Raw genomic sequence first — 25,577 nt, 5'->3', positions numbered from 1 at the left:
CACACACATAACTATGTTCCTTGTGTGATCCATATTCTGTCTGACTGTTATTTCTTTTTTAAATTGTCTTTTGTATTTTAACAATACACACACACACACACACACACATATATATATACACACATTCTTAAAATACAATAATGAATTTTATTTCTTTCCCACCCCTCCTCAAGGCTTGAGGCAGGGGTAGATATTGTTAAAATACAAAAGACAATTAAAAAAGATATAATAGGCAGATAGGGTATGGATCACACGAGAAACATATATGTGTGTGTGTATGTGTGATTATGTCCTACTACATAACCATATATATGTGATCTATATTCTATCTATTATTAGTTTTTAATTGTGTTTTGTAATTTCACATGCTGTTATCCCTGCCCTCAGGAGAAGCAGGAAAGCAATAAAAAAATTATCACAGCAATGTTTAAATTGTGTTTTGCATTTTAACATGCCCTGAGCCTTGAGGAGAATTGGGACATGAATAAAATTTATTATTAAAGTCAGCCTTCTGTATCCACAGATTCAAACATCTATGCTTGGAAGATTTTTTTAAAATGTATAAATTCCATATATATATATATATATATATATATATGATATAAAATGTATAAATTCCAAAAAGCAAACCATGATCTTTGCCATTTTATATAAGGGGCAGCATATTATTATGCCACTGTATTTAATGGGACTTGAGCATCCACAGATTTTGGTATCCACGGAGGGTCCTGGACCCAAACCCCGCCGGATACCAAGGCCCATTGTAGTAGTAGTAGTAGTAGTAGTAATAATAAATAAATAAATAAATAAATAAATAATCTGTCTAGCTCCAGGGTGCCAGATTTTCTTTCTGACATTTTCTCTGCTCCCTGGAGAGGATTTGTAGTGCAGTGCAGTGTTGTGTAGCGTTGTGGTTTGGGCATTGGACTAGGTCTCTGGAGACCAGGATTTGAATCCTGGCTCTGCCATGGAAACCCATTGGGTGACCTTGGGTAAGTCACACACTCTCAACCTCAGAGGGAGGCAAAGGCAGGGTGACCAGATGTCCTAACCACAAAGGAGGACAAGGAACTGTGAAATGTGGGACATTCAAGACATTTGTAAGACATGACCAAATAAAAGTTTTTAAAAAAACACTAACACAAATGTAGATTCATGTTTCTTGAGCCCTGCTCAAAATGGAGGACATTTTGGAATTCCTCTTGGACAGTAGGTTGAAATGGAGGATATGTCCTGGGAAAGGAGGACGTCACATCACCCTGGGCAAAGGCAAACCCCCTTCTGAACAAATCTTGCCGAGAAAACCCCATGATAGGGTCGCCTCAGGGTCACCATAAATCAGAAATGACTTGAAGGCACACAACAACAACAAGCCACTACAAGTCCCATTTCAGGCTTTGTTGTGGCCCACTGAGCTTGCGGCTTGGCCTCCTTACTCAAGTCACCTAGACGACCTTTTCTTTTTTGCTGGCTGCTTCATTCTGTGATGCACCTGTTTTCCTTCTTGTGTAGCAAACCTTGGCCTGAATGGACTACGCAGATTTTTCCTTTCCTTTATCCCTTTGTCAAGGCGGGTGGATGAAGGGCTGCCTTTTGCAAGAAGGGAGTGGAATACCCGGTTTGCTTTCAGCTCCTTCTAGCTCTGTCATTGAAGAAGTCACCCAAATGCCCATGCTGTTGTGTTGAGAAAAAAGCATTCCTGAGTTGTCAGAGTGTGGGAAAACAAAGAGGAAATATATATATTTTTTATTGTGTAAGAATTGAATGAACAAAACAAGCACCGTGAAGCCTTAAAAGACATCATCCAGCAATGTGTGTGTGTGTGTGTGTGTGTGTGTGTGTGTACTGGGAAACTACACAGCACTGAGTCATGTGTGTTTATTCCGCCACCACTACCTATCCAGCGAAGCTGCTGTCATATGTGTGGTTGTGTAGATGCAAGCATGACTCATCCGCATGCCTACTTGGGAGCAGCTGTGCGCACTTGAGGGGTCTTGCATGTGGGCGTGTGGGGATGGGTGAGCCTTACGTTACACATCATGCCTCTGTGTGCTGGCACCGAACGGTGTTGGCAGGTGAGGAAAAGACTGCAAATCAGGACAAAGGAGGGATGGCAGCAATGGAGTGTGCAAAAATGCAAGGAAGTGGGACTGAGAACAGGATGGAGTCCCACTTTTGCAGAAAGAGCATAATGTGGATGCGAAAAGATGTCTTGTGGGGCATGTATGTGTGTGTGTTGTTGGTGTTGAGTGCCTTCAATTTGTTTCCAATTTATGGCAAACCCAAGGCAAGCCTATCATCGTCGTCATCGTCACGACCACCACCATCACTACTACCACTATCATAGCAATAACAATAGCAATATAGCAAGTACATTTCTATACCGCTTATCAGTACACTTACTCCCTAAGCGGTTTACAGTGTATAAGACAATTGCCTCAACAAGCTGAGTACAGTGTTACCCCGGGTTACGAAAATAATTTGTTCCGCCGCCGCTTTCGTAACCCGAAAGGCTTTCGCAAGCCGAAACCCCATAGACGCTAATGGGGAAAAGCCGCGATTTGGTGCGAAAAAGCGCCCAAAAGCACCAAAATTTCTTTCGTAACCCGAAATAACCTTCGTAACCTGGAACAGTTTTTTTCAATTGGATTTTTTCGTAACCTGGAAATTTCGTAAGGCGGCACATTCGTATCCCGGGGTAACACTGTACTCATTTTAGTAACCTAGGGAAGGATGCAAGGCTGAGTGGACCATGGAGCCCTGTCTGGGCTCGAATTCACAACCTTAAGGCTGTGAATGGCTACAGTACTGGCATCACTGCATCAACAGGGATCCTATCATCATCATCATCATCATCATCATCATCATCATCATCATCATCATTGTTGATTGTCATTGACAGAGAGGCGGGATATAAAGTTTTATTATTTTATCATCATCATCATCATCACTGTCATATGGTTTTCTTGGCAAGATTTGTTCAGAGGGGGGTTGCTGTTGCTTTCCTCTGAGGCTGAGAGTGTGTGACTTGCCCAAGGTCACCCAGTGGGTTTCCATGGCTCAGCTGGGATTGGAACCCTGCTCTCTGAGTCATAGTCAAACCACTACACCATGCTGGCTCACTTTGCTTGTGTAGTCTTCCCATGACAGTGGAATGGTGACTGCCCATAGTGAAAATACAAGATGTTGTGTTCTGTTGTGGAAGGAGAAAGTAGAAGTGTGCAACGTGGAATGTGTGTACAAAGGAGATGTGAGGTGGCCTGTGTTCAAATGGATTTTTTACATAAGTGACGCATGTCTGCTGTCTGTCAGGACTCCAGGAGTCTTGGCTCCTCAGTTACTGGTCTGGAGGAGTGGCTGAAAATAAAGTCAGAGGAAGAGTGGAAGTTGTGGGGGTTTGTGACACAACAGCTACAAGGGGTTGTAGGAGGCTGAGGAGAGAGGCACCAAATCTCCTAGAATATCCTTGCACCTCCTCACTCTATCCAAACCAAGCCTCCCAACGTATTTCTCTTTCTTGTGGTTATTGTTAGGAGTAGCCCTACAAGAAGACTGCAGAGCCTTTCTTCGGTATCGTTACAGATTTCTGGGTACTTTCTTAGCAAAAATGCCCATCCTCAGCCTTACCAGTCTGAGCCATTGTTGTTGTTGTTGTTGTTGTTGTTGTTGTTGTGAATCTTATGGCAACCTAAAGCGAACCTATAATGGAGTTTTCTTGGCAAGATTTGCTCAGAGGAGGTTTGCCATTGCCTTCACCTGAGGCTGAGAGCATGAAACTTTCCCAGTGGGTTTCCATGGCTGAGCGGTGAATTGAACCCTGGTCTCCAGAAGCATAGTCCAACACTCAAACCACTATGCCACGCTGGCCATGGGCCCCCATTTTTTAATTCCCAGATGTGTTTCCTTTCAGACAAGAAAGGAGAGAGTGGGTTTGGGTACTGATTCCCTCACTAGGAGTGGGAGTATGGATGGTATTTTGTTTCTTCCAGCAAAGTCATGGAGGATATGCTAATATCTCTGGAAAAACTCAGTAATATTGACAATGACTAATCATGGAGCTAGGAATTTGAACGCTCTTCAGTCATATAGATCTGGTTGTATGAAGGACACGCAAAGATTGGCAATAATCAAGAAGTTAATCAGGGGATTGATTGGCTAATGAAGCTCATAGTGGGATATATAGAGCTGGTTGGGCAGACGATTTGTGTTTGTGTCCACAGGTCAATGTACTGAATTTACCCCATACCTTCCTGTGATATCTGTGGGTGTATGTGTGTGTGTGAGAGAGAGCCTTCAAGTCGTTTCTGACATATGGCGACCCATGGGGTTTTGTTGACAAGGTTGGTTCAGAGGAGGTTTTGCCATTGCCTTCCCCAGAGGCTGAGAGAGTGTGACTTGCCTAGGGTCACCTTGTGGGTTTAATGGCTGAGCAGGGATTTGAACCCTGGTCTCCAAAGTCCTAGTCCAACACTCAAACCACTACACCACATTGGCTCTTGGGTATGGTTATATATGCACGCCGTTAATTGTGTTTCCTTTAATCCCAAGAAGCATCCCAGAAAACATCAACGATAGCATACAAATTGTACGAATAAGTCATGCAACCTCTTTTCCAAAACCTTTCATTTATCGATTTATTTATTTTTAAAAACTGCGAAGACAAAGTCATTTGAAACACTAACCCAAAATACCATTTGGTAATTCAGAATATAAATAACCACATCTGCAAAGCCTCCCACCGGAAGCTTTTTGGCACTTTAGGGACAAGATAGTCTGTTGTTTTGTGGGCATTTGTTTTCTATGAATCTTCCGATGAATTGCCTGCTGCGACTTCTCCTATAAACCGCTGGGTCTCTCAGATACAATTGCATTTACTGTGTTTTTGCTCACAGACAGCTACGTGCCTGTCTGAGGAAAAATCCAGACAGAAATTGAAGAGAAAAATCTGGAATGCCTCTTCCAAGGAGATAACCCTTGGCCCTCAGAGGAGTAGGAGCAAGCAGTATTGTCCTAGCTTGGATACTTACTTATGTATGTTAAAATACAGCTCTCGTTCTATAACAAAGAAAGAGAACAAGGAAAGGCATGTCATATCAAGGGGTAGCTGTGCTGACCATGTAGCAAAGTGCAATGACGTCCAAAATTCACAAAATCTGGGTCACCCAAATGTAAAAAAATACATGTTACAAGCTGCCAGAGCTTCACTGGCTTCTTCATCAAGCCTGCAACACAACAAACTACTTTGCCATAAAGCTTGTTGTGGGAGGCTTTGCAGATGTGGTCATTTATTGTCTGCATTACCAAATGGTATTGTTAGTTAAGGTTTCAAATAAGTTTGTCTTAGCGGTTTTAAAAAATAGATTAATAAAAGGTGTTGGAGAAGGTGTTGTTGTTGTTGTTGTGTGCCTTCAAGTCATTTCCAACTTATGGTGACCCAAGGCCATTATGAGCTTTTTGTGGCACAATTTGTTCAGAGGAGGTTGGCCATTGCCTTCCCCTGAGGCTGAGAGAGTGTGACTTGCCCAAGGTCACCCAGTGGGTTTCATGGCCAAGCTGGAAACTGAACCTTGGTCTCCAGAATCATAGTTAAACATGCAAACATTGGCTCTCGCTTATTCCTGAAATACCAATATTAAGTCAAGATACATAGTACCAAAAGCTAGCCAGAATATTTGAGGCAGAAAATCCCACAGGGTCCATCCCCAGAAACAACAGCAGAGCAAAGCATACATGTAAGAAACATTAAACTACACTGATTGTTGTTTCATGCTGATTTCTAATTAAGCCCAATGCAAAATTTCTTGTAATTTTGCCTGACAAAGGCACTGGCAAAAAAAAACCCTGAACAAATCTGGCCAAGAAAACCCCATAGTAGGTTCACTTTAGGGTTGACATAAGTCAGAAATGATTGAAGGCAGACAACAACAGCAAGGGGAGGATGGATAAATTATCCTTGTTTCACTATCAGCTTGATCATTGTTGTTGTTATGTGACTTCAAGTCGTTTCTGACTTACGGCGACCCTACTATCATGGGGTTTCCTTGGCAAGATTGATTTGTTGAGAGGAGGTTTGCCATTGCCTTCCCCTGAGGCTGAGAGCATGTGCCTTGCCCAAGGTAGCCCAGTGGGTTTTATGGGTGAGCAGGGGAACGAACCCTGGGCTCCAGAGTTGTAGTCTTATGCCTGAACCATTGTGCCCCGCTTGATGATTGCTGTTTGAAAGAAAAATAATCTTCCTTGTTTCTTACAGCCTCTTACCACCCCAGGCAGTTCCCATGGAGGGCTAAACCACAACCTCCCTGGGGGGACTCGGCGGGTGAGACGTGAGCTTCAGGGGACACCCTACGAAGCAGTGGAGACCGCATTGGCTAATGAAGTGTATTACCCAGATCTAGTTCGGCTGGCTGCGCTGGAGAGAGCCATGTCGTCCCCGGGTGGTCAGCTGCAGGAAGAGCATCTCGCCCAAGCATTAGAGCGAGCCATGGCTTCCTCTGGTAACCAGCTCCAAGATGACCACTTGGCTCAGGCACTAGAGAGGGCAGTAGTTCCACCGGGTCACCAATTCCAGCCAGATGAGCGCTTGGCTTTGGCTTTGCAGCGTCTTCTTCAGGATGGGCATCGCCGCGACCAGGAATCTGTCTACCTGGCCAACCTGCTAAGGCTTTGGGATGAAGCAAAGGGTGCCCAGTTGTATCCTGAGTATGATGAGACCGGCTTAGTGGGTGCCTCCTCTCCACCTAGATCGCTGCCGAATCGTTACTGGGTCCCCGAAGGAGGTTTTGAACCCCAAGAAGAGCTGGGAGGGGAAGAAGAACCCGCTGGAGAGATGGATCCTGAAATGATGAGGTAGTTGAAAATGGGAAACTTTATGGGCTTGCTCAGATGTAGGGCTTGGCCATCAGAAGCTGTTTTGAACACCATTTCTCAGCTGTGAAACAGAGGAACTAATAAAGAAGGAGATAGCTCTGAACATGTGCAGAGTGTTCCACATATCCTTCTCCAGGGCATAAAGTCAGGCTATTTTCATACTTAATTAAATATAAATATGACACAGAGAGAGAGACAGAAGAGGGGGACTTTACGGGTCATATCATGGAAATGATTGATAAGAAATTTGGATGCCATTCACATTTTCATTATTATTGAATAGTAATGGTTTCTCCTGGAGTATAAACTTCAGGAGACGTGTGACATTTTGCATGTTTGATATCTATTTTAAAAACATCTACTTCTCCTCCCCTCATGGAAGAAACTAGTATCTCAGGGCCAAGGGTTCTGCTTCACCTTTGCCCTGTCAGGTATTTTTCTGTATTTGGGGGAGTTTCATTTGCATGAGGAGCTCATGCAGACATGCAAACTTTCATCTGAAATGGTACCCCCACCCCACCACCACCATCATCTTGACCACTACTACTTCTAGTGGTAGTGATCAACAAGGACTATTTCGCCACTGCACTATATATATATATATATATATATATATATATATATATACTTTAAAGGGGTAAAAATGATAAGTAATTATCCAATTTTTTAGGATTCAGGCTGCATCGGCACTGCAGAAACAATGCAGTTTGACACCACTTTAACTGCCATGGATCAATGCTATGGAATGCTGGGATTTGTAGTTTTGTGAGACATTTAGCCTTCTCTGTCAAAGAGCTCTGGTGCCACAACAAATTACAATTACCAGAATTCTATAGCATGGCGCCATGGCAGTTAAAGTAATATCAACCTGGATTATTTCTGCAGTGCAGATGCAGCATCAGTCTAATAATTGGATAGTCATGGTTGTAGGATATTTGAGGGTTAACACAGTTTTCTCCTCCCCAGTCCAGCCCATTGCCTCATTTGAGAATGTGGGACAGATTTTCCAAGTTACAAAATGTAGGCTCAAAACTCTTTTTTGAAAAATCTCAAGGCCTCCTCAGAAAGTCTGAGCCCTGGGGATCATCACTGCCATGCCAGATGATTCAGGGCCCAGATTCTCTCAGAGATATTGCAGGTACGTCTATGAATTTGCAGCTGTCATTTAAAAGGGAAACATCTTGAATATTTTATTGTATACTACAGGCTCTAATTGCTTAGTAAGGAGTAAATGTCCTCATTAGGTAGGTATTTGGCGTTTGATCATTTTACTAACAGTTAAAAAAATAATTTAGCAATATATTAGACATCAGTTTTTATCAAAAAGTGCCCTTTAGTTGACAGAAGGTTGTCTCATCCAGAAGAGGCTTCCATGAATACCACTCCTTTCTTCTGCAGCCCAATCCCATACTTATCTACCATGTGAATGCCCTACCTCACATTTATGTACCCTGGATTCCCACCCTTTCCCCCTCTTTTCCCTTTCCCCCTTTCTTTGTAATATATACTTTTTTAAAAAATCAAGTAAATATGTCATCTCCATTCTGTTCTGGAGGATCCCATAATTTGGGAGAGATATTTTAAAAGAAGCACAGGAATTGCAGAAGGAGGGAGAAATAAGTGAAAAAGGCCAGACTGTTTCAATTTACAGAAGACAAACCATTGGATTAAAGAACTATCAAGGAACAGAAGGATGAGATTAATATAAGTATTTAGGTTTTTGCTGTTTCCTTTTTACTTATGGCAACTCTCTGAGGCTGCTGCCACACTGCAGAATTAATGCATTTTGACACCACTTTAACTGTCATGACTCCATCCTATGGAATCCTATGATTTGTAGTTTGGTGTGGCACCAGAGCACTCTGACAAAGAAAGCTAAATATCTCACAAAACTACATCTGAAGGACTACATAGTCTCTCTCCCTCCCTTTCCAAGTAAGGCAAGTGTATGCTTATACAACATGTGTGTATGTGCCTTCAAGGCACGGTCAACTTACTGTGACCCCATGAATTTCATATTCTTTAGACAAGGAATATTCAGAGGTGGATTTGCCAGTTCCTTCCTTTGAAATATAGCCTGCAGTACTTGGTATTTGTTGATCGTCTCCCATCCAAGCACTAAACAGATCTGACTATGCTTAGCTTCCAAGATCAGACAGGATCTGGTGCCTTTGTGTGTAGGTGCCTTTAAGTCACCTGTCGACTTATGGCAAGCCCATGAATTTCATAGGCTTTTCTTAGGTAATTCCTTTTTCTGAAATATAGCCCACAGTATCTGGTATTTGTTGGTGATCTCTCATCCAAGTATTAACCAGAGCTGACTGTGCTTAGCCTCCAAGATCAGAGGAGGATCTAGTGCCTTTAGGGTATTTAGCCTGTCTAAGCGTATAATTAAGAATGATAAATTCTGTTATCCAGCTGTTGGGAGGAAAGTGACAGGTAAGTTTAGGAGCCAAAATCTCTTCTTAGCTACAGCCCAAAGTCTGGGTGAGTTGGGACTAGGGACCAGGCCGGCTGGCGGACTCCTGAGTTCTCTTTTTCTGTCTTTTTCAGATACCTGATTGGCAGAATCCTGTCAAGAGGGAGCAACCTGACCCCGCAGCGCTTCCCAGTGTCCCCCAGGCGCCTGCGCCGTGCCATCTTTGATGGAGATCTCCCAGAGCCCCCCAATCTTCTGAGGGTCAAGCGGCTAGGTGGGGAAGTGGTAGGGGAATCCCAACTGCAACGGGTCAAGCGGACAGAAGGGGAAGGAGTTGGAGGGAGGAGAGGTGTAGCTGGAGGAAGTCAGAGGCTTCAATATATTCCTGAATAGCAGGAATTGTCCTCTGCAGGAAAAACATGGGGAGGGGAGGTCACCACTGCCCCCCTTCTCTCTGCCAGTCTCTGAATGTCAATGGACTGTAAGTGACCCCAGTGTTTTTTTCCTGCCTTTGTTCTGCCTTGTGACCCCTCAAGTACTGGGGAGGAAGGCAAAAGCCTTGGGCTGGGGTTGCCTTCCCAGTTATAGTTGGGGGGGCAGCTTTTTGCCACACTGACTTTCTGACCCTCCAGTCAGAAAGCTCCAGTTCAGCTAAATGGCTGTATTGTAACAGTGAGCAGCCCTTCCTTGCCACCGCTCCAAACCCAGGTCTGGGTACTACCAGCCTGCGTTTCTTGGCCCTTTAAAAATAAAATGGCTCAAATAAAGTTGGAGCCTCCAAATCTTCCTTCTGCCTTAATATTCCCATGACATCACTCCTGTCTCTCACCTCTTCTCTCCCAGTCTCCACCTGCTTGTTTTTGTCTGGTTTGTAAGGCCCCGTTGTGTTCCCCCCTATTTGGCACATACAAATACATATGCACCCCCTGCAGATTTGTTGCCATGTTTGATCATGCTTGTGGCCAGAGTTTTGGTGTGATTAATAAATGAATAAAAAAAAGTCCCCTTGGATATTTTAATGTAGCTGCGGTCTCACTGGTCTCATCTTTACATGCCTTGTTCTAACAGACCGTATTGGCATTCCTGTTCATAGGCAAAGTGATTCTGAATTTTCACATATGCACACACACACATACACCTCCTCTGTTTCTTTATGTGTATGTGTATTTTTTATTTATTTACACACATAAACACAATGGATGAATGGAACAAACAGGAAGTTCTGGAATGGAACACTAGAGAGCTGATGACCAAACTATCTATACTACACCTCACTCAGAGAGCCTTATTGCATGAGAAAAGGAATCGGAAACAGAGCAAGAAAGTACAGACTTTTTCCATGCCCCTTTGCATGATGTAGTAGCATTTTTGTTCTCTTCCCAAGGGAAACAATTGTAAAAGCATGCTTTTGTCACCCTGTAAAAATCCCTTTGACAAAAGGCATGCTTTTCTGACTTTTTCCCTCTGGAAGGAAAACATAAGTGTACCAAGGGCATGCAGAGAGGCATGGAGAAAGCCAGTACTCTCCCACTCTGCTTCATCTTTCTTTTCCAGTGTGATAAGCCTCTGAGTGTAAGGCTGTGCTAGCTTCCATTTTGTTCTCCCAGACTGAGCTGCCTGTAACATTCAAGTGCTGCTATCGCCTTGGAATTTTACTGGATAACTTTGGGCAACCCATACTCTTCTTCCAACTCTGACATATCCTGTCTTTAAAACAAGATGACTTGCCTTAGATAAGTATTTCCCAAACTTTGGTCCTCCAGATGTTTTGGACTTCAATTCCCAGATGCCCTAGCCAGTCTGGCCAACAGTCAGGAATTCTGGGAGCTGATGTCTAATACATCTGGGGAACCCAAAGTTTGGAAACCACTGCCTTAGGTGGTTCTGGTGAGGATAATCAAGAATAATATAAGTTAAAACATACTAAAACAGCTATGAAAGTTACTTATAGGCATATTAAAACAGCTATATAAGTTATTAATAACACACAAGAGTATTATTATTATCAAAAATATATTTATTGCAACTGCAAGACCAGGGCCTTGTTTGGCAAATGAATGTCTATTCCATTCTGAAGGCTAGAAGGCAAATTTCATCACGGGAAACGAATCAATCGGGAGTCAATGCCGAGGTAACACCTGTGTACATACATTGAAGGGGGAAAAGAAGGAATAGTGAAACAGACATGCTAAAACACTGGTCTTTATTTGGTGTATTGTGTTCTGTAATCAGAATTGGAACCATTTTACTACTTGAAGTGGCACTAAAAATCTCCCTTGCCCTGCTAAGAGTAGCCTGCTTTTAGAAATACCCAGATACCATTCTCAGCCATCATCTATTTCATGACTGGGTTACTTTACTTTGCTGCCATGGAAGGGCTGGCTTTGTCCACAACGGAATCAAAACCAAAGCACTGCCAATCTCTCTCTTTTTAAAGTTCCTACATACCATTAAAAATAATTCAGTCTTTCCCACTTTAGGGTTACAAGTGTGAAAGAAGACTGTGGAGGAGGAGATGTGGGCAGTTAGCCACTGAGAGTTCACAGTAGCTTCTTCAGTTCCCCCAAAATGTATTCTCTGCATGTAACTTCTGAAGGGTGGAAGTAGACTGAAGTCTATATGAAAGCTCACTCTGCCAATTTCTTTCTTTCAGTTAGTCTCAATGGTGCTACAAGATCTTTCTACATAATGATTCCACAGACTAATGCGGCTATGTCCTTGAATTCTGAAGGGTGATGTTGCTTGCAGACAAACTGCTGGCCAAAACATCGAAAATCCACAAAATACCAATATCTTTATTGGGCCAACCAATTTGTGCATTTTGGTATCACAGTTTTGTGGATTTTTGATGTTACTGTACTGTTGATTTATTTATACTGTGGTGAAGCTGCTAAAAGAGGTTTCTGATTTGGAAATCAAAACATACCAGTCTAGTAATGGGGAACTCTTACCTCTCCAAATGTTTCAGCCCACAACTCTTATAATCCTGTATTGTTTGCCATACCAGTTGGGAAGCTGAAATCCCAGACAACTGGAGGGCTGTGGGTTCTCCATTTCTGTGATAGGCTTTCCTTTTTCTGTCCTTACTTTCCCCATCTGCCTTGGGTTTTTTTGTTTTGTTTTGTTTTGTTTTGCTCTGTTCCCCAAATTCACTCTGAGAATAAAAAAGGAATGCTGAAAAGTTTGCCCGTGTTTGGGGCTAATTGTGGTATCATGTCTTTGGCTACACTGTGGAAGTAATTCAGTTTGACACCACTTCAATTGGTATTGCTCAGTGCTATGGAAAGTTAGGATTTGTGGCACCGTATTATTTTTGCAGTACAGATGCAGCCTGTGCCCACACAGACTTTTGATTGATTGTCAAATAAAAGTTTCTGCTCTGAATTATTATATCTGGATTAGTCATTCAGTGTGACCTCCCCAAAACGGAACTGGCCAGCAGGGTTTTCTCTGTTTCTGAGGCAGTCTCAAAGAAAAGTGGCTTCTGGTCAGCTCTCTCCTACTTTGATGGGGCTTGATCATGGCATCAGCAAGTACAGCACTTTGAATTGGCCCAAGGTGATGCCATTTTGATTGTCCACAATTTGCCCTGACATAGTGCCACTCTGGGATATTTTATGGCAGTAGTGATTACAGCAATGGCTGCTTTTTAAAACGGCCCCAGCATAGGTATGGCCCCTGCAGGATGCTAAGTCCCTAGTAGCTACTTGAGAATGCTGTGTGCCAATGCAAAGTTTGAGATGCTGACACATATCTTACATAAGGCCTGTCAAGGTCAGAGGCAAAATAGGTCTTCTGTGATCAAGCCAAGCTATGCATCACTCTGGAGCCAAGAGAGTAAAAAGGTTTTATGACTGGGGTCAAGCCCTGGATAGTGACTGACATTGTCTCAATATATTAATTACACTTTCAAATCCCCCCTGAATTCCTATTCAAGCTGTTACTTGTATCATGTTGCAAAAGTTTGCTCCCACCCACATGAAAATAGGTACATACAGTATTTTCTGTATGTACCTAATTATTTATGCCCTTCTAAAGCATCTTATCTTCTACATGTTTGGCTCATTTACTGAAGCTGTCGTGCATCATTTTCAATTATACCCATTTTTGTGACTCACATTTTTAAAATATGAAATGTACTGCAAGTCTGTGAAACATAGCCTCATCTGTCACAAATATACACATTTCTGAGGCAAGGAATGCTTGGTTCCACAACAAATCTCAGGAGGCGCAAAATGGGTAATTGATGCCCTTCTCCAAAAGCATCTTCTACATATGTGGCTCATTTACTGAAACTGTCTTTGTGCGTATTTTTCAATTGTATACATTTTAGAGACTCACATTTTAGAAACATTATGTGAAGTGAACTGGAAGTCTATGAAACATAGCCTCATCTGTCACAAATATGCGGATTCCTGAGGCAGGACATGCTTGGTTCCACAACAAATCTCAGGAGGAGCAAAATGGGTAATTTAGACTAGAATGTTGAAACCACAATTCTTGTGTCTAGCCTTGACATGTACTCAAATCCATTAAACTCTAGTACAAGTCATACATTGTGAACACTGTACTTCTTACCATCTTTGTGATTAACAGAAATGGTACAAAATAAGTAATATGGGCAAAATTTATCCAACTGGATTTTTGCCCAATTGGATTTTGTGATATGGGACAAAATCCAGTTTTGAAAAGGTGAGTCTATTATTTGAAGGGGGGATAGTTATTTATCAGCATTGCCAGAATGAAAACTGCAGAGGCTTCCTGCAGGGGTGTCACAAGGGGGTGCGGGGAGTGTGGACTGCACTGGGTGACATCTCAGAGGGGGTTGTCACTCATCATCCATACCAGAGGGGGCTGCTGGCACCTGGCAGTCACTCCCAAGTCTGTCAGGGCTGTTGGCTGGGCCAGAAAAACCGAGGTGCCAGTAGCAGTGACACCAGAGGTAGCCACGGACACCTTTCCTTCCTGCTGCCATCACCTCCCTTTCCTGCCTTTCCAGCAGAAGCAGCTTATTGCCACCTTCTACCATTCATGTTTCTCTGCTGCCTTGGGCTACAGAACTCAAGATGGCAGAGAAGAAAAAGAAAGTGGTAGTGGCGGCAGAGATCTGGATGCTGCCAAGGATGGAGTTATTGTGGGAAGGGACTGCTGGGTGGCAGCAACACCACATCCCTGTCAGTGGCTGCAGTGGCAGATATGGCTGAGGCACCCTGGCTGGAGGAATGGGGCAACTGTGGGGTATGCCAGGCAGCACGGGTAGGACGGGGAGGGTGGCAAGCTGGCCAGAAGGGGGAAGGCGAATAGCAAGTGCTTCTCCTTGCCTGCTGCCACTTCTCTTTATGCCACCCCTCCCCGCTCCTTCCTTATTCTCCCCATGTTGAATGTGAAGTCAAAGGTTTTCACGTCTGCCATCAATAGCTTTCTGTGGGTTTTTCGAGCAGTGTGGCTGCATTCTGGAAGAATTTATTCCTGACATATCACCTGAAACTGCACCTGGCATCATTAGAGGGACTCTGAAGTGGCCAGCCAAAGATGCAAGTGACACCACCCCAGCAATGCCACTGGGCTCCTGCATCCTTAATGATTGTGTAGAAGCGGGAACTTCAGTAGCTGTCGCTTGTGATACAAGCAGGTGAAAAGCAACACCTGCTGACATTACCTCTTCAAGCAGAGGAGCCTTCTCCAGTTTCACTCTGGCAACTCTATTATTTGTATAGTTTTGGGAGGGGTGGGCTTTAAACATACTATAAATAATGTCTTTCTTTGCTTTCTTTCTCCCCTCCCTGCCTCAGAGTGCATCTAGCCTCCATCTTCGCTTATTCCATTTGTGCCTTTGTTGTGTTTCATTGGTCATTGCTAAGCAACCATTAAGACAGCTGCCAGCCCTGCTTTTAATGTGTCTGCTCCAAGCTGAAGCCTCGATGAGTCCCTTTCTTCTTTGTTGCCAAGAAGAAGAAGAAGAAGAAGAAGAAGAAGAAGAAGAAGAAGTAGTGTGTGCACACTTGCACACTCCTGCAGTGGCTTACCTCTCCCCTCTGGGGGTGGCGCATAGCCTTCGGGGAGAAGAGCATCCTGTCGGTTTCCCAGCACAAAAGCCAGGGTAGCTAGGACTAGGGCATCGGCGATGCCAAGCAAAGCAAGAGTAAAGGCCCAGTGTATGCTGCAGGTGCCCAAGGTGTAGCTCCTTGCCCGAGGCCCACAAAGTGCCCTCACCTCCGGGGCTCCCCAGCCGTCGGGGAAAACCAGGCAGCCAAGGGCCTGGCAAGTCGCTGGGAGAAAAACACAGGGAGGGAGGAGGGAAAGAGAGAGAGAAAGAGAATAAAATGGTCATCCCTAAGTAAAAATGGTGTAGTGGTTTGACCATTGGGCTATGACTTGAAACCAGGATTCGAATCTCCACTCAGCCATGTAAACCCTCTGGGGCAAGTCAAACTCGCTCAGCCTCAGTGGATAGCAATAGTATGTACATTTCTATACCGCTTAATAGTGCATGTAGCACTCTCTTAAGTGATTTACAATCTGTAAACTAATTGCCCCCAACAAGCTGGGTACTCATTTTACCAACCTACAAAATGCTTGAAGGCTGAGTGAACTTTGGAGCCCTGCCTGAGATTGAACCCACAACCTTGTGGCTGCAGGATCAGCATTTAACCACTGCACCACCAGGGCTCCAGGATGGCAATGGTAGGCTCCCTCTGAAGAAACTTGCCAGGAAAACCCCATAATAGGCTTGTTATAAGTTGGCAATGACTTGAAGGTACACAATGACAACAAAATAAAGACTCACACTTGTACTGGCAGAGTCACTCCTCGGGGCTCCCTTTGCAATGTTAAAGTTAGGTCTGCAGGGGGCCAGCATAGCATAGTTGGGCTATGACTAGGGTGATCAGGGTTCGATTCCCAGTTCAGCCATGAAACCTGTTGGGTGACCCTGGGCAAGTCACACTCTCTCAGGCTCAAGGGAAAGCAATGGCAAGCCTCCTCTGAACAAATCCTGCCACGAAAACCCAGTGATAGGTTTGCCTTAGAGTTGCCATACGTCAGAAACAACTTGAAGGCAGATAACAATAACAACAGCCTTGCTGTAGCCATGTTGGGAGCTTCAGTGTGACAAAACATTTTTTTTTTTGCCTAAGGCAAATGATAAAAGGGGCCTTTCATCTCCAGTCCACATAAAAAACTTGACAGACCTGACTTTACTTTATTGATCTTACTTTAACACTAGCAATGGAACAGTGTCTGTCACCAGGCTTGAGACAGAGTGAGTTTGGGGATGGGGGGGGGGGGGATAGGGCAGATTGCATACTGTTTTATTGTTGTTGTGTACCTTCAAGTAATTTCCAACTTATGGCGACCCTAAGGCTATTGTGGGGTTTTCACACACAGCTGTTATCTCCAGTGAAGAGGGACAGTTAATAGGGTGCTCTTCAGCATCTTTTGCCAGAAGCAGTTGCCTCGCTGCATAATGGTAGGGTTGGTTCTGGGCACTTGGATGTTAGTTTACTTCAGACTTTTCCCAGTCTTTATAATCTACCCATCTATATGTCCTCTTAAAATATACACATCGGCAGAGAGTGCCATTATATTTTCTAGAAAACATTTCTAGGGTAGCCATGCAGGCCATAGAACAAAGTACAATAACATCCCAAATTCACAAAACAGCTGTATCTTTATTGGGCCAACCAAAAGGTATGAAATACATGATGCAAGCTTTTGAAGCTCCACTGGCTTCTTCATCAGGCAAAGATGTTAAAAACCATACAGGAGAAAAATGTTAGTCACTCATGGGCCTACATTCTATCTGAGAGATAGACAGTTAACATCGTCATATCTTCCTTTCTCCTGTATGATTTTTAACACCTTTGCTGGCGCATTTTGGTAGCCCAATAAAGGTATTGGTGTTGTGTGGATTTGAGGTGTTATTGTACTTTGCTGTACGGCCAACACGGCTAGGTGGTAAAAAAAAGGGCCTTAAGACCAATAGAAAGTTGTCTGATATAACAAGACTGCCATCATTCTCACAATATTCAACAAGGTCAAATGGAATCTAATGGGGTTATTAGTTGGTATACACTACATCTTTCAGTTTATGGCTCGGCTGTAACCACTGAGGTCACACTGCCCAAAGGCTTCAAAATCTTGAGCCAAGCCTGGAGTTCTCTGCTAGTGTTACTGAAGAGAAGAAAATATACCACCCCTTGCTGTGTAGCACTCTGTCTCAACTCTCCAATGCGTTGGACTTCATTTTCCATCATCCTTAGCCAGCACGTTTCTTGGCCATGTTGGCCAGGGATGATTAGGATCGGAGTCCAACACATCTGGGGATCCCAGGCTGCTATATACAATGACAAGTCCCATTGTGATCCAAAGTATTTTGATACATAAAGGTAAAACTGTTGAGAGCTTAGAAAGCTTTTAACTTTTAAGAAGGATGAATGTAAAGACATGGTGAAGCCATCCATAATTATGCAGTAGGATAATGAGGATAATGCTCTTGGACCAGTTCAGTTATAGACGGTTTCAGCATGTAATTCTGATCAATTCTCTATAAAAGTAACTTCCAAGCTATGCAACAGCATCGCTCACTAAAGAGACACAGTGTGTCGGGAAATACTCCTGCATCAGGCTAACTGAAATTACTGAGACTTGCGATGTTACATGGAAATTAAATGGGTCTAGTTTAAAATGGGTCGGTGTAAAGATGAGCATGGGCCATATATATGGAGTATTGGTTTTAAGACCATTCTAATGCATTAGATAAATACTAAATGCCATGAAACATCAGGAGAATTGAGGGACAGCGTGATGTAGTAGTTTGAGCATATGACTCTGGAGATCAGGGTTTGATTCCCTGCTCACCTATGGAAATCCAATGGGTGAACTTGGATGAATCACAGGATGTTATCACATGTGAGGAATTTCTCTTAATTTTGAATGAAAGGAAAGTGGGGCCAGAATGCATTTACGTGAATTTACTAGTTTAGTGAATTTACGTGAATTCAAATTGCGTTTGAACTGACTTCCCATTGCCCGAAAATAGCATGCCATTGCCCAAATTTGTGTGTGATCACCTCTCACGCAATAACGTGAAACCCCAGGATTGCGTTCGGACTGACTTCCCATTGCCCGAATTTGCATGTGGTAGTCTATCACGCAATAACGTTAAACCCCATGATTGCGTTCAGATTGCCATTGGATTATACTTCTGATTCCCCTTGTCTGATAACGTCCACACACTCTCACTTCCAGAAAACCCCATGATAAAATCTTTAAATAAAGACACATACTGCCTTAGGGTTGCCATAAGCCAGAACAACAACAACAACAACAACAACAACACATTACCAGAATATTCAACATGGTGCTGGGTGGGATATGAGGGAGGAGTTTTTTCTATTCCCACCTCCCAAGTTCCTCAGGGGAGGTTGCCCTCCATTTCAAGCTCTCTGATGGTAAAAGCCAAGCTTCAGTCAGGGGTTAGAGGACGGATTTTGCTCTCAATGGAGCAAGTGAAAGACAATCACAATATTCCCAGGTGAAGTGAGGAAATTCCTGTTAGTTCCACCAACTGAGAATGAAACATGCTTCCACCTTCAACAGGTATTCATGTTGGACTGACTCCCAATGTATGGCAGCCTTGTGGCTTGTTTTTTTAAATATGATACCAGCACATGGCCACAGTGAGTGGGTTGTAGAGGTCTTGAGTCCCTACCATATTATTGCTCCCTGACCCCCTGTGCTTTTTTGACCTGTCTGTGTTCTTAGATGGCCCAAATTTGCCCCTTCTCTCCTGCACCCACCAGCATTACCCCAGGAGACCTTCGCTCCCCCATGAAGGGTCTCTTCCACTCTCACCTGCCGAGAGCTGCTGCCAGGCACACACTTTGTAGACAGTGCCAGGGCTGCAGAACCAGAAGAGCCCCAAGGAAGCCACGCTACCCATCACCAGCACCAGGGCCATCAGGACAAAGACAGCAGCTGCTTTGAAGGACGGGATGGGCGTCAGGGTGACCAGGGATCCCTCACACTGGAGGACATTGTCCCGCTCTGTGCAGACTTGGTAGAGGCCAAAGGATCCCACGGCGCTCACGCTGGGGTCAGAGAGCACCCCTGAAGGGGGCAACTGGTAGGTGAGGGTTGCTGTCTGCACCCAGGCCGGCTGGATCAGCACCACCACCTCAAGGATGCCAAAACAGAGGGTACAGCCAGCCCAGAGGGCACCCACCGCCCTGGCATTGCGCACAAAATCTGTCTGGTAGAGCGCCGCTGCTTCTCGAGCAGCCAACATGGCCTACGTCTCTTTGGCAGGGCTCACCACCTTCCTTTGCTCCTCCTGGGAATAATAGTTCAGCCTCCCTCTTTCCAGAGATGGAAGTCCAGATGGCTATGCCCCCTGAGACACTAGAATCCAGACTGCTATGTCCCCTAAGACACTAGAATCCTGCTATTGGAGGCCTTCTTCCTCTGATTAAATCAATAAACCTTTTTGGTTCCTTTTCAGCTGGTGACAACATTCCTCCCATGAGAGATTTCTTCATTCCTCTGCTCCAGTAGCTACGGTTCTTCTGTGACTATTAGGAGATGGAACAGGCGCTCTTTCCTTTGCATCCAGACATTCTCTCGGGGATGTAGGTTGCTAGGCTTCCTTCATCTGCAATTCCTATACAATTCTAGAGGAGCTAGTGGAAGAGGCAGAGAGAGCTTCTTTTTTCCTTCCTTCCTTCCTTCCTTCCTTCCTTCCGACTGAATCTCTTCTTTTTCAGTTTAGAATATGGAGGGAGAAGCTGCTTCCTTACCCCATCCTTCTCTTTCCACAGACTGATCTTTTTAAGACATATTCTTCTAGCAGGGGAAGACAGAAGCAGCCTCTTGGCCACACGCCCAGCCACAATCCTTCGCCTTGTTCTCTTGCCTCGCTCTGTCGCCTAGTGAGAGCTGCAGTGATGCTGGAATGGGAAGCTATAGGTCGCCTGGCTCAGTGCACCTGCTGCTCGCTGCCTTTCTTGCCTCCCACATGGGAGGATGCAGCGGATTCACAATTGCAAGTGAGAAATCATTTGCAATCTTGCTAAAGCAAGGAGAGAAAGGGTCAACAGTGAAAAAGAAATGGTCAGAAAGGGAAAGAACACAGGGGGAAAGAAAAATGGTCCTATCTCCCAAATTCACATCTTCAGGATGCAAGCCTCCTGCAAATAAGACTGCAGAGAAGGAAAACTTCCAGTAGAGGGCAGCAGAGTCTTCTGTTTGTGTTTTGTTGTTTTGTGCTTTCAACCCATTTCTGACATATGGCCAGATTCTTCCTCCTCCTGTCCTCTCCTCAATGCTGAGTTGAATGCAAACTACTTTCCCCACTTTGAACACAGTTTGCAGCAACTGAAGTAAGCTGAGGGCAAAGGTGGCAAGTAGGAGAAGGGATGCAGATCAGTGTGAGACATTGTGACAGCTGACACTCAAAGATATTGAATGGGAATGGTCCGAAAGTCATCAGCAGGTGCATGATAAAATGGGTTCTATTTGTGCAAACTGATGTAGAGGACTGATAATGAAGATGATTAGTTAATTAAATAAACAGTTCCAATTTTTATTTATTTTTTCTGTATTACCATTAGATAGGGAGACCCAACATAGTGTAGTGGTTTGAGTGCTGGACTATGATTTTGGAGACCAGGGTTCAAATCCCATCTTGACCATATAAACCCACTGGTAACCGTGAGCAAGTCACACTGTCTCAGCCTCAGAAGATGGCAATGGCAACCCCCTCTGAAGAAACTTCCTAAGAAAACTCCATTATAGGTTTGCCTTAGGGTCACCATAAGTTGGAAACAACTTGAAAGCACACAACAACAACAATATAAGATAGGACCATTCTACCGTATCAAAAGCCTTAAGGGCATCAAGTGAGAGCAACACTGAATATAATAATAATAATAATAATAATAATAATATTTATATGCCGCCCAATCACTGGGAATCCAGTGGCTTACAACAGAGGGGATAATAGACGGTTTCTTGCCCTCAGGCTTACAATCTAAAAAGACACGACACAAAAGGAGAAGGGAATGGGGGGGGGAAGGATACATAATATGGATACAGTTGGCCCTCCTTATCCACGCATTTTTTTTTATTTTCAAGCATTCATGGCTTGAAAATATTAAAAAAGTATAAATTCCAAATAGCACACCTTGATTTTCCGTTTTATACAACAGGCACGATTTTGCTATGCCATTGTATTTAATGGGACTTGAGCGTCCATGGATTTTGTTATCCACCAGGGGTCCTGGAACCAAACCCCAGTGGATACCAAGGGCTTACTATAATATTCAAAGCTCTGCACGTGGCAATTGCAATATTTCTTTGAGGGATACAGCTTTGTTGATCAGGGTGTCTATATTCAGCAATAAAGAATTCAGATATGAGGCAAATATTGAAGCAGTATTTTATAATCCTGGTTCAGCAGACTGATGGGCCTGTATGCTACAACAGAATGAGGGTCACTCCCAGGTTTAGGTATAGTCCTAGTTTCAGCAGTTCTTCCAACCCAAGATCTCTCATTCAGAGGGTCAACATTTGTCGATGGTATTTAATAACAAGAAAGAGTCTGCTACTCATTCACAGGAACAGCAGAGGTGTAGCATGAAGGTTGGAGCTATGAAACTGTAAACAGAGGACTGTAAAAGACTAAAATTATAGGGTATATAACACCCAAAAGGTAGCATAAAATCAGACAAATTGTAGCAGTCCCAACAGAGCTACCACCTCCATGGTGTCCATCTTGGATCCTCCTCCCATCCCGGCTTTTTTAAATGCCCTTCTTGACTGCATGCATCTCATACGGCTGACCCACAGAATATTGGTGGTGTAATCCTATGTGGAGGAAGTGGCAATTCAGGGGTGATGGGAAAATACCCAAAATGCCCCTCAGACCTGACCTAGGATGACATGTGAGCATTTTCGTCTCCCAACTTTCCAACATCTGAAACAGACAAATAGTGGCTCCATTCACAGAAACACTTTATTTGGAATAATTAAAAAGATTACAAAATCAAGCAGAGAAACATATGCAAAGGATTTGGGGCAGGCTATAATGGAACCACCTCTCCCTCACCCTGTTTTTATACCACGGCACAAATTTAACTGACCATATCCATACATCTCAAAATCCACCAGGGCCGGCCCTGGCAGAAGAGATGCTTGATGGGCATTAATCCACCCCTCCCACCTCAACACCCGGCTCCATCTTCAACTCAACATTCTCTGCTCCTCTTGCAATAGTATGGGTGTTATTACTTTTGCCTCCTCTTCATTTCCTATTCAGTTGTTTTACTGGTCCCAAGAGACGTGATAGGAAAAAAGAAAATCTGTGCTGGTCCAGAATCTCCCACTGCCTAGGAACTGCAAGGCATTCTATATCCACCATTTCTGGAAGCAGTCAGGGGATGCCATGAGAAAACACAGTGGCTAGACACCAATACCACCCTCTTCTCCGTTTACCTTCCAATATGGGTCCCCCATTAGAAAAGCCAGTCTTGAAACACTGCCAAGAATTTCCCACAAACATTTTTGCATCATGGCCTCCCCTGTCTTATCAAAATTGCATTACCCAAATGATAGAGGGAATTCTATATGGGAGAAAAACAGCTTCTGGGAGCTTTAAATAGCATCCCATATCTGTGCCATCAATTGCAAAGAACGATTTCACTTATGTGGTTCAGTCACCTTGCCTCACATAAGATCAGCTACACTTATTAATTTGCCCACAGGTACACATACAAGGTTTTGAATCCATATACAGAAGGGGTGGGAGATTCTTTGGCCCTCTCAGTAGTTCTCAGACTTTGGTCCTCCAGATATTTTTATATTTCAGCTCCCATAATCTTTGACCACTGTCCAAGCTGCAAAGCAGCTTGGACAATGGTCAAAGATTCTGGAAGCTGAATTCTAAAAACATCTAGCTGACCAAAGTTTGAAGAACTACTGCTCCAACTATTTTGAACTTCAGTTTCCAGAAGCCCCAAGTAATATGGTCAAGGGATTATGATACTTGTAATTCAAAATATCTGGAGAGCAAGAGTCCCCACACCAATATACAAGAGAGGAAAAGGTGAGCATTTGGCCTTAGAATCATGATCCAAGCCCTTCTCAAGGTCAGGAAGAACAGCCAGCTGCCGTTTTACAGATCATACCCTATCCTTATAATTGAGAGAAAACTCCTTTCTAACATCAGGGACCACTGTGCTCCCACATGCAGGAACTGGTAACAGGAGGGATTTGAATTTTAAAAAATCCCAAAGATTGCCATCCAATATATATGTATATACCTATGAAACTTTCCCATCCCACTCCACACCCATTTAAAGGAGCATGGACTCCAACCAGAAGCTTCTGTTTCAAGCTTTCCGGATATGAACCTCTTGTAGCCAAAGGAATCCAACTGCACAAAACAAACGTTTGTCTCAACTAGTTGCAGAACATTTCTGAGGAGATCTTGGGGGGGGGGGGGAAAGAAAAAAACTAATTAATATATATTCCCCCCTCCATGCAAATTCAGCATGGGCTTTCCCAGCTGAGAATGAAATGATGAGCAAGGTAACTCAGTGAAATATATACCAGTTTGGGAGTGGGAACAAAAATGCTGTGCCATATGATCAGATACATGAAATGGAGCAGTCAAAGATTCACCCCATCCTCCTAAGGTGTAAAAATGACACTGGTGTTTTCTTAGCACTGAGAAGAGCAAACCAATTCTGACCAGAAGCAAAGGACTACCCTCCACCTCCCAGTGCTGTCTGATTTGGTTGTGCCCTGTCATGGAATGCACTAGAAGAGAATATTCTTTGTCCTAGTGGAAACAGTGAGGTTGCTGGTATTTGATTCATGGCTGCTGGTAGTATTGCATTGATGATCGCTGGCTATTTTTGGCACATCAAGAGCCCTTTTAAGCATCAGGTTCAATTCTGTTGAGGTCAAATGATGGTAGATTGTGCTGCATTCGTTATTATTAGCTCCTCCCTCCAAATGGAGTCACATTAGGAAGGTGCAGCCATGTCCACTCCGAACTTCATTTTGTGAGCCAGGCTCTTGGCTTCGAAGAGAGTCTGAAGGAAAAAAACACACACACCACATCAAGCCTCATCTGCATAATCCAAACCCCGACTCTCTACCTGGTATGTCCTGTTGTGGGACTAAATGCAGCCAAACCATTAACAAAATGGAAACTAGGTAGCAACATAGAAGCCAGTTAGAGAGCAGCAGAAAAGGCTAGAGTTCAAATCCTTTTTCTCTGTCATTATATGTCCTTCCACTATAGTCTTCCCCTACCCCTTGTATTCAACAGCTAGCTTTGATTTTTTTTTGTTAAAAAAACCCACTCAATTTAGGTGTTGTTGTTTTTTGCATAAATTAGTCACAGAAGAATGTATTTTGGTCAAAGACTGGTTTCCCTTAAGGGAAATCTATCAGAGCTCGTAACAAAATGGGATAGAAAGACGCATAACCATATACTACTGGTGTAGACCCCTGGAAATCGGAACCCCCCAAATATGGGTCCATGAGCATCATAAGCACACCACAATTAAGCTATAAGCAGTCACTAGATATATGACAAAGTTCAATGGAAAACTAGATGTGTTGATGAAAGGGTATTAGGGCAGAAAACTTTCCTAGGGCCAGTTTCCATAACACTCACAGGGTCTTCCTCAAAAGAGGTGCAAGGCAGCTGCTAGGGGCTGTACAGGTTCCTCCCACCACATACACCCAAACCCAAGTCTGACTTGAAAGCTATCATGCCTATGTATCATCAGTGTTGACTGATGGGTCTGAAGACCAATGCACATCTCCCTTCTGGGAACTCTGGAGAGCCATTCCAGCACAGTCATTAGAGTACTGGACAGGGACTTGGAAGATCAAGACTGAAGTCCCGACGGAGCTATGAAATTCACTGGGCAGCTCTGGGACAGTCACACTGGGGGCGCTCACAATCAGTTTTCTGTCCTGAGAAGATGCGGATCACCGCACTGATGTATATTGGGATTGTTGTTCTCATTACGTTTTGTGTTACTGAATCTCTCCGAGTCGTTTTAACCCTTGTGTTATTCACACATGCCATTGTTCTGGGATAAAATGGAGCTGCCTCCATTCCCCTGAATGAAACAGAGTGATCCGAAGCGATTCGCTAGCGTATTCACACTGCCGAAGATGCAGATTGATGCAGATCTTTCAGGAAAACTCATTGGAAAAAAATATCGAATATTCCGGGTTAAGTGGATTTTTTGGTAGGCACCCCTGTCCAAAG

The 25,577-nt window shown here is 43.8% G+C and overlaps 3 protein-coding genes across 5 annotated transcripts in view; 1 reads left to right on the top strand and 2 right to left on the bottom strand.

The window, feature by feature from the left end:
* PCSK1N (proprotein convertase subtilisin/kexin type 1 inhibitor) overlaps window positions 1-10,309 on the top strand; it is a 13,719-nt gene extending 3,410 nt beyond the window's left edge. Inside the window, exons 2-3 of the mRNA XM_042449219.1 lie at window positions 6,251-6,846; window positions 9,421-10,309. Coding sequence (XP_042305153.1) covers window positions 6,251-6,846; window positions 9,421-9,679 — 855 coding nt within the window. The 3' untranslated portion in view covers window positions 9,680-10,309. The remainder of the gene's footprint in view (window positions 1-6,250; window positions 6,847-9,420) is intronic.
* Window positions 10,310-10,405: 96 nt separating this feature from the next.
* On the bottom strand, window positions 10,406-20,444 carry LOC121921314 (LHFPL tetraspan subfamily member 3 protein-like). The gene is made up of 3 exons (XM_042449220.1): window positions 19,142-20,444; window positions 15,313-15,555; window positions 10,406-11,424 (listed from the first exon to the last, which is right to left on the bottom strand). The coding sequence occupies exons 1-3, from the start codon at window positions 19,572-19,574 to the stop codon at window positions 11,396-11,398; spliced, it is 705 nt and encodes a 234-aa protein (XP_042305154.1). The 5' UTR covers window positions 19,575-20,444; the 3' UTR covers window positions 10,406-11,395.
* Window positions 20,445-22,280: 1,836 nt separating this feature from the next.
* HDAC6 (histone deacetylase 6) overlaps window positions 22,281-25,577 on the bottom strand; it is a 41,064-nt gene continuing 37,767 nt past the window's right edge. For all 3 annotated transcript variants that reach the window (XM_042449215.1, XM_042449218.1, XM_042449216.1), the window contains one exon: window positions 22,281-24,381. In XM_042449215.1, the coding sequence (XP_042305149.1) occupies window positions 24,313-24,381 (69 nt within the window). In that variant the 3' untranslated portion in view covers window positions 22,281-24,312. The remainder of the gene's footprint in view (window positions 24,382-25,577) is intronic.

Source organism: Sceloporus undulatus, chromosome 2, assembly GCF_019175285.1.
Source record: "Sceloporus undulatus isolate JIND9_A2432 ecotype Alabama chromosome 2, SceUnd_v1.1, whole genome shotgun sequence".
Taxonomy (NCBI): Eukaryota; Metazoa; Chordata; class Lepidosauria; order Squamata; family Phrynosomatidae; genus Sceloporus; species Sceloporus undulatus.
The sequence above is the reverse complement of the archived record's forward strand: the minus strand, read 5'-3'. Positions and strand labels throughout refer to the sequence as shown.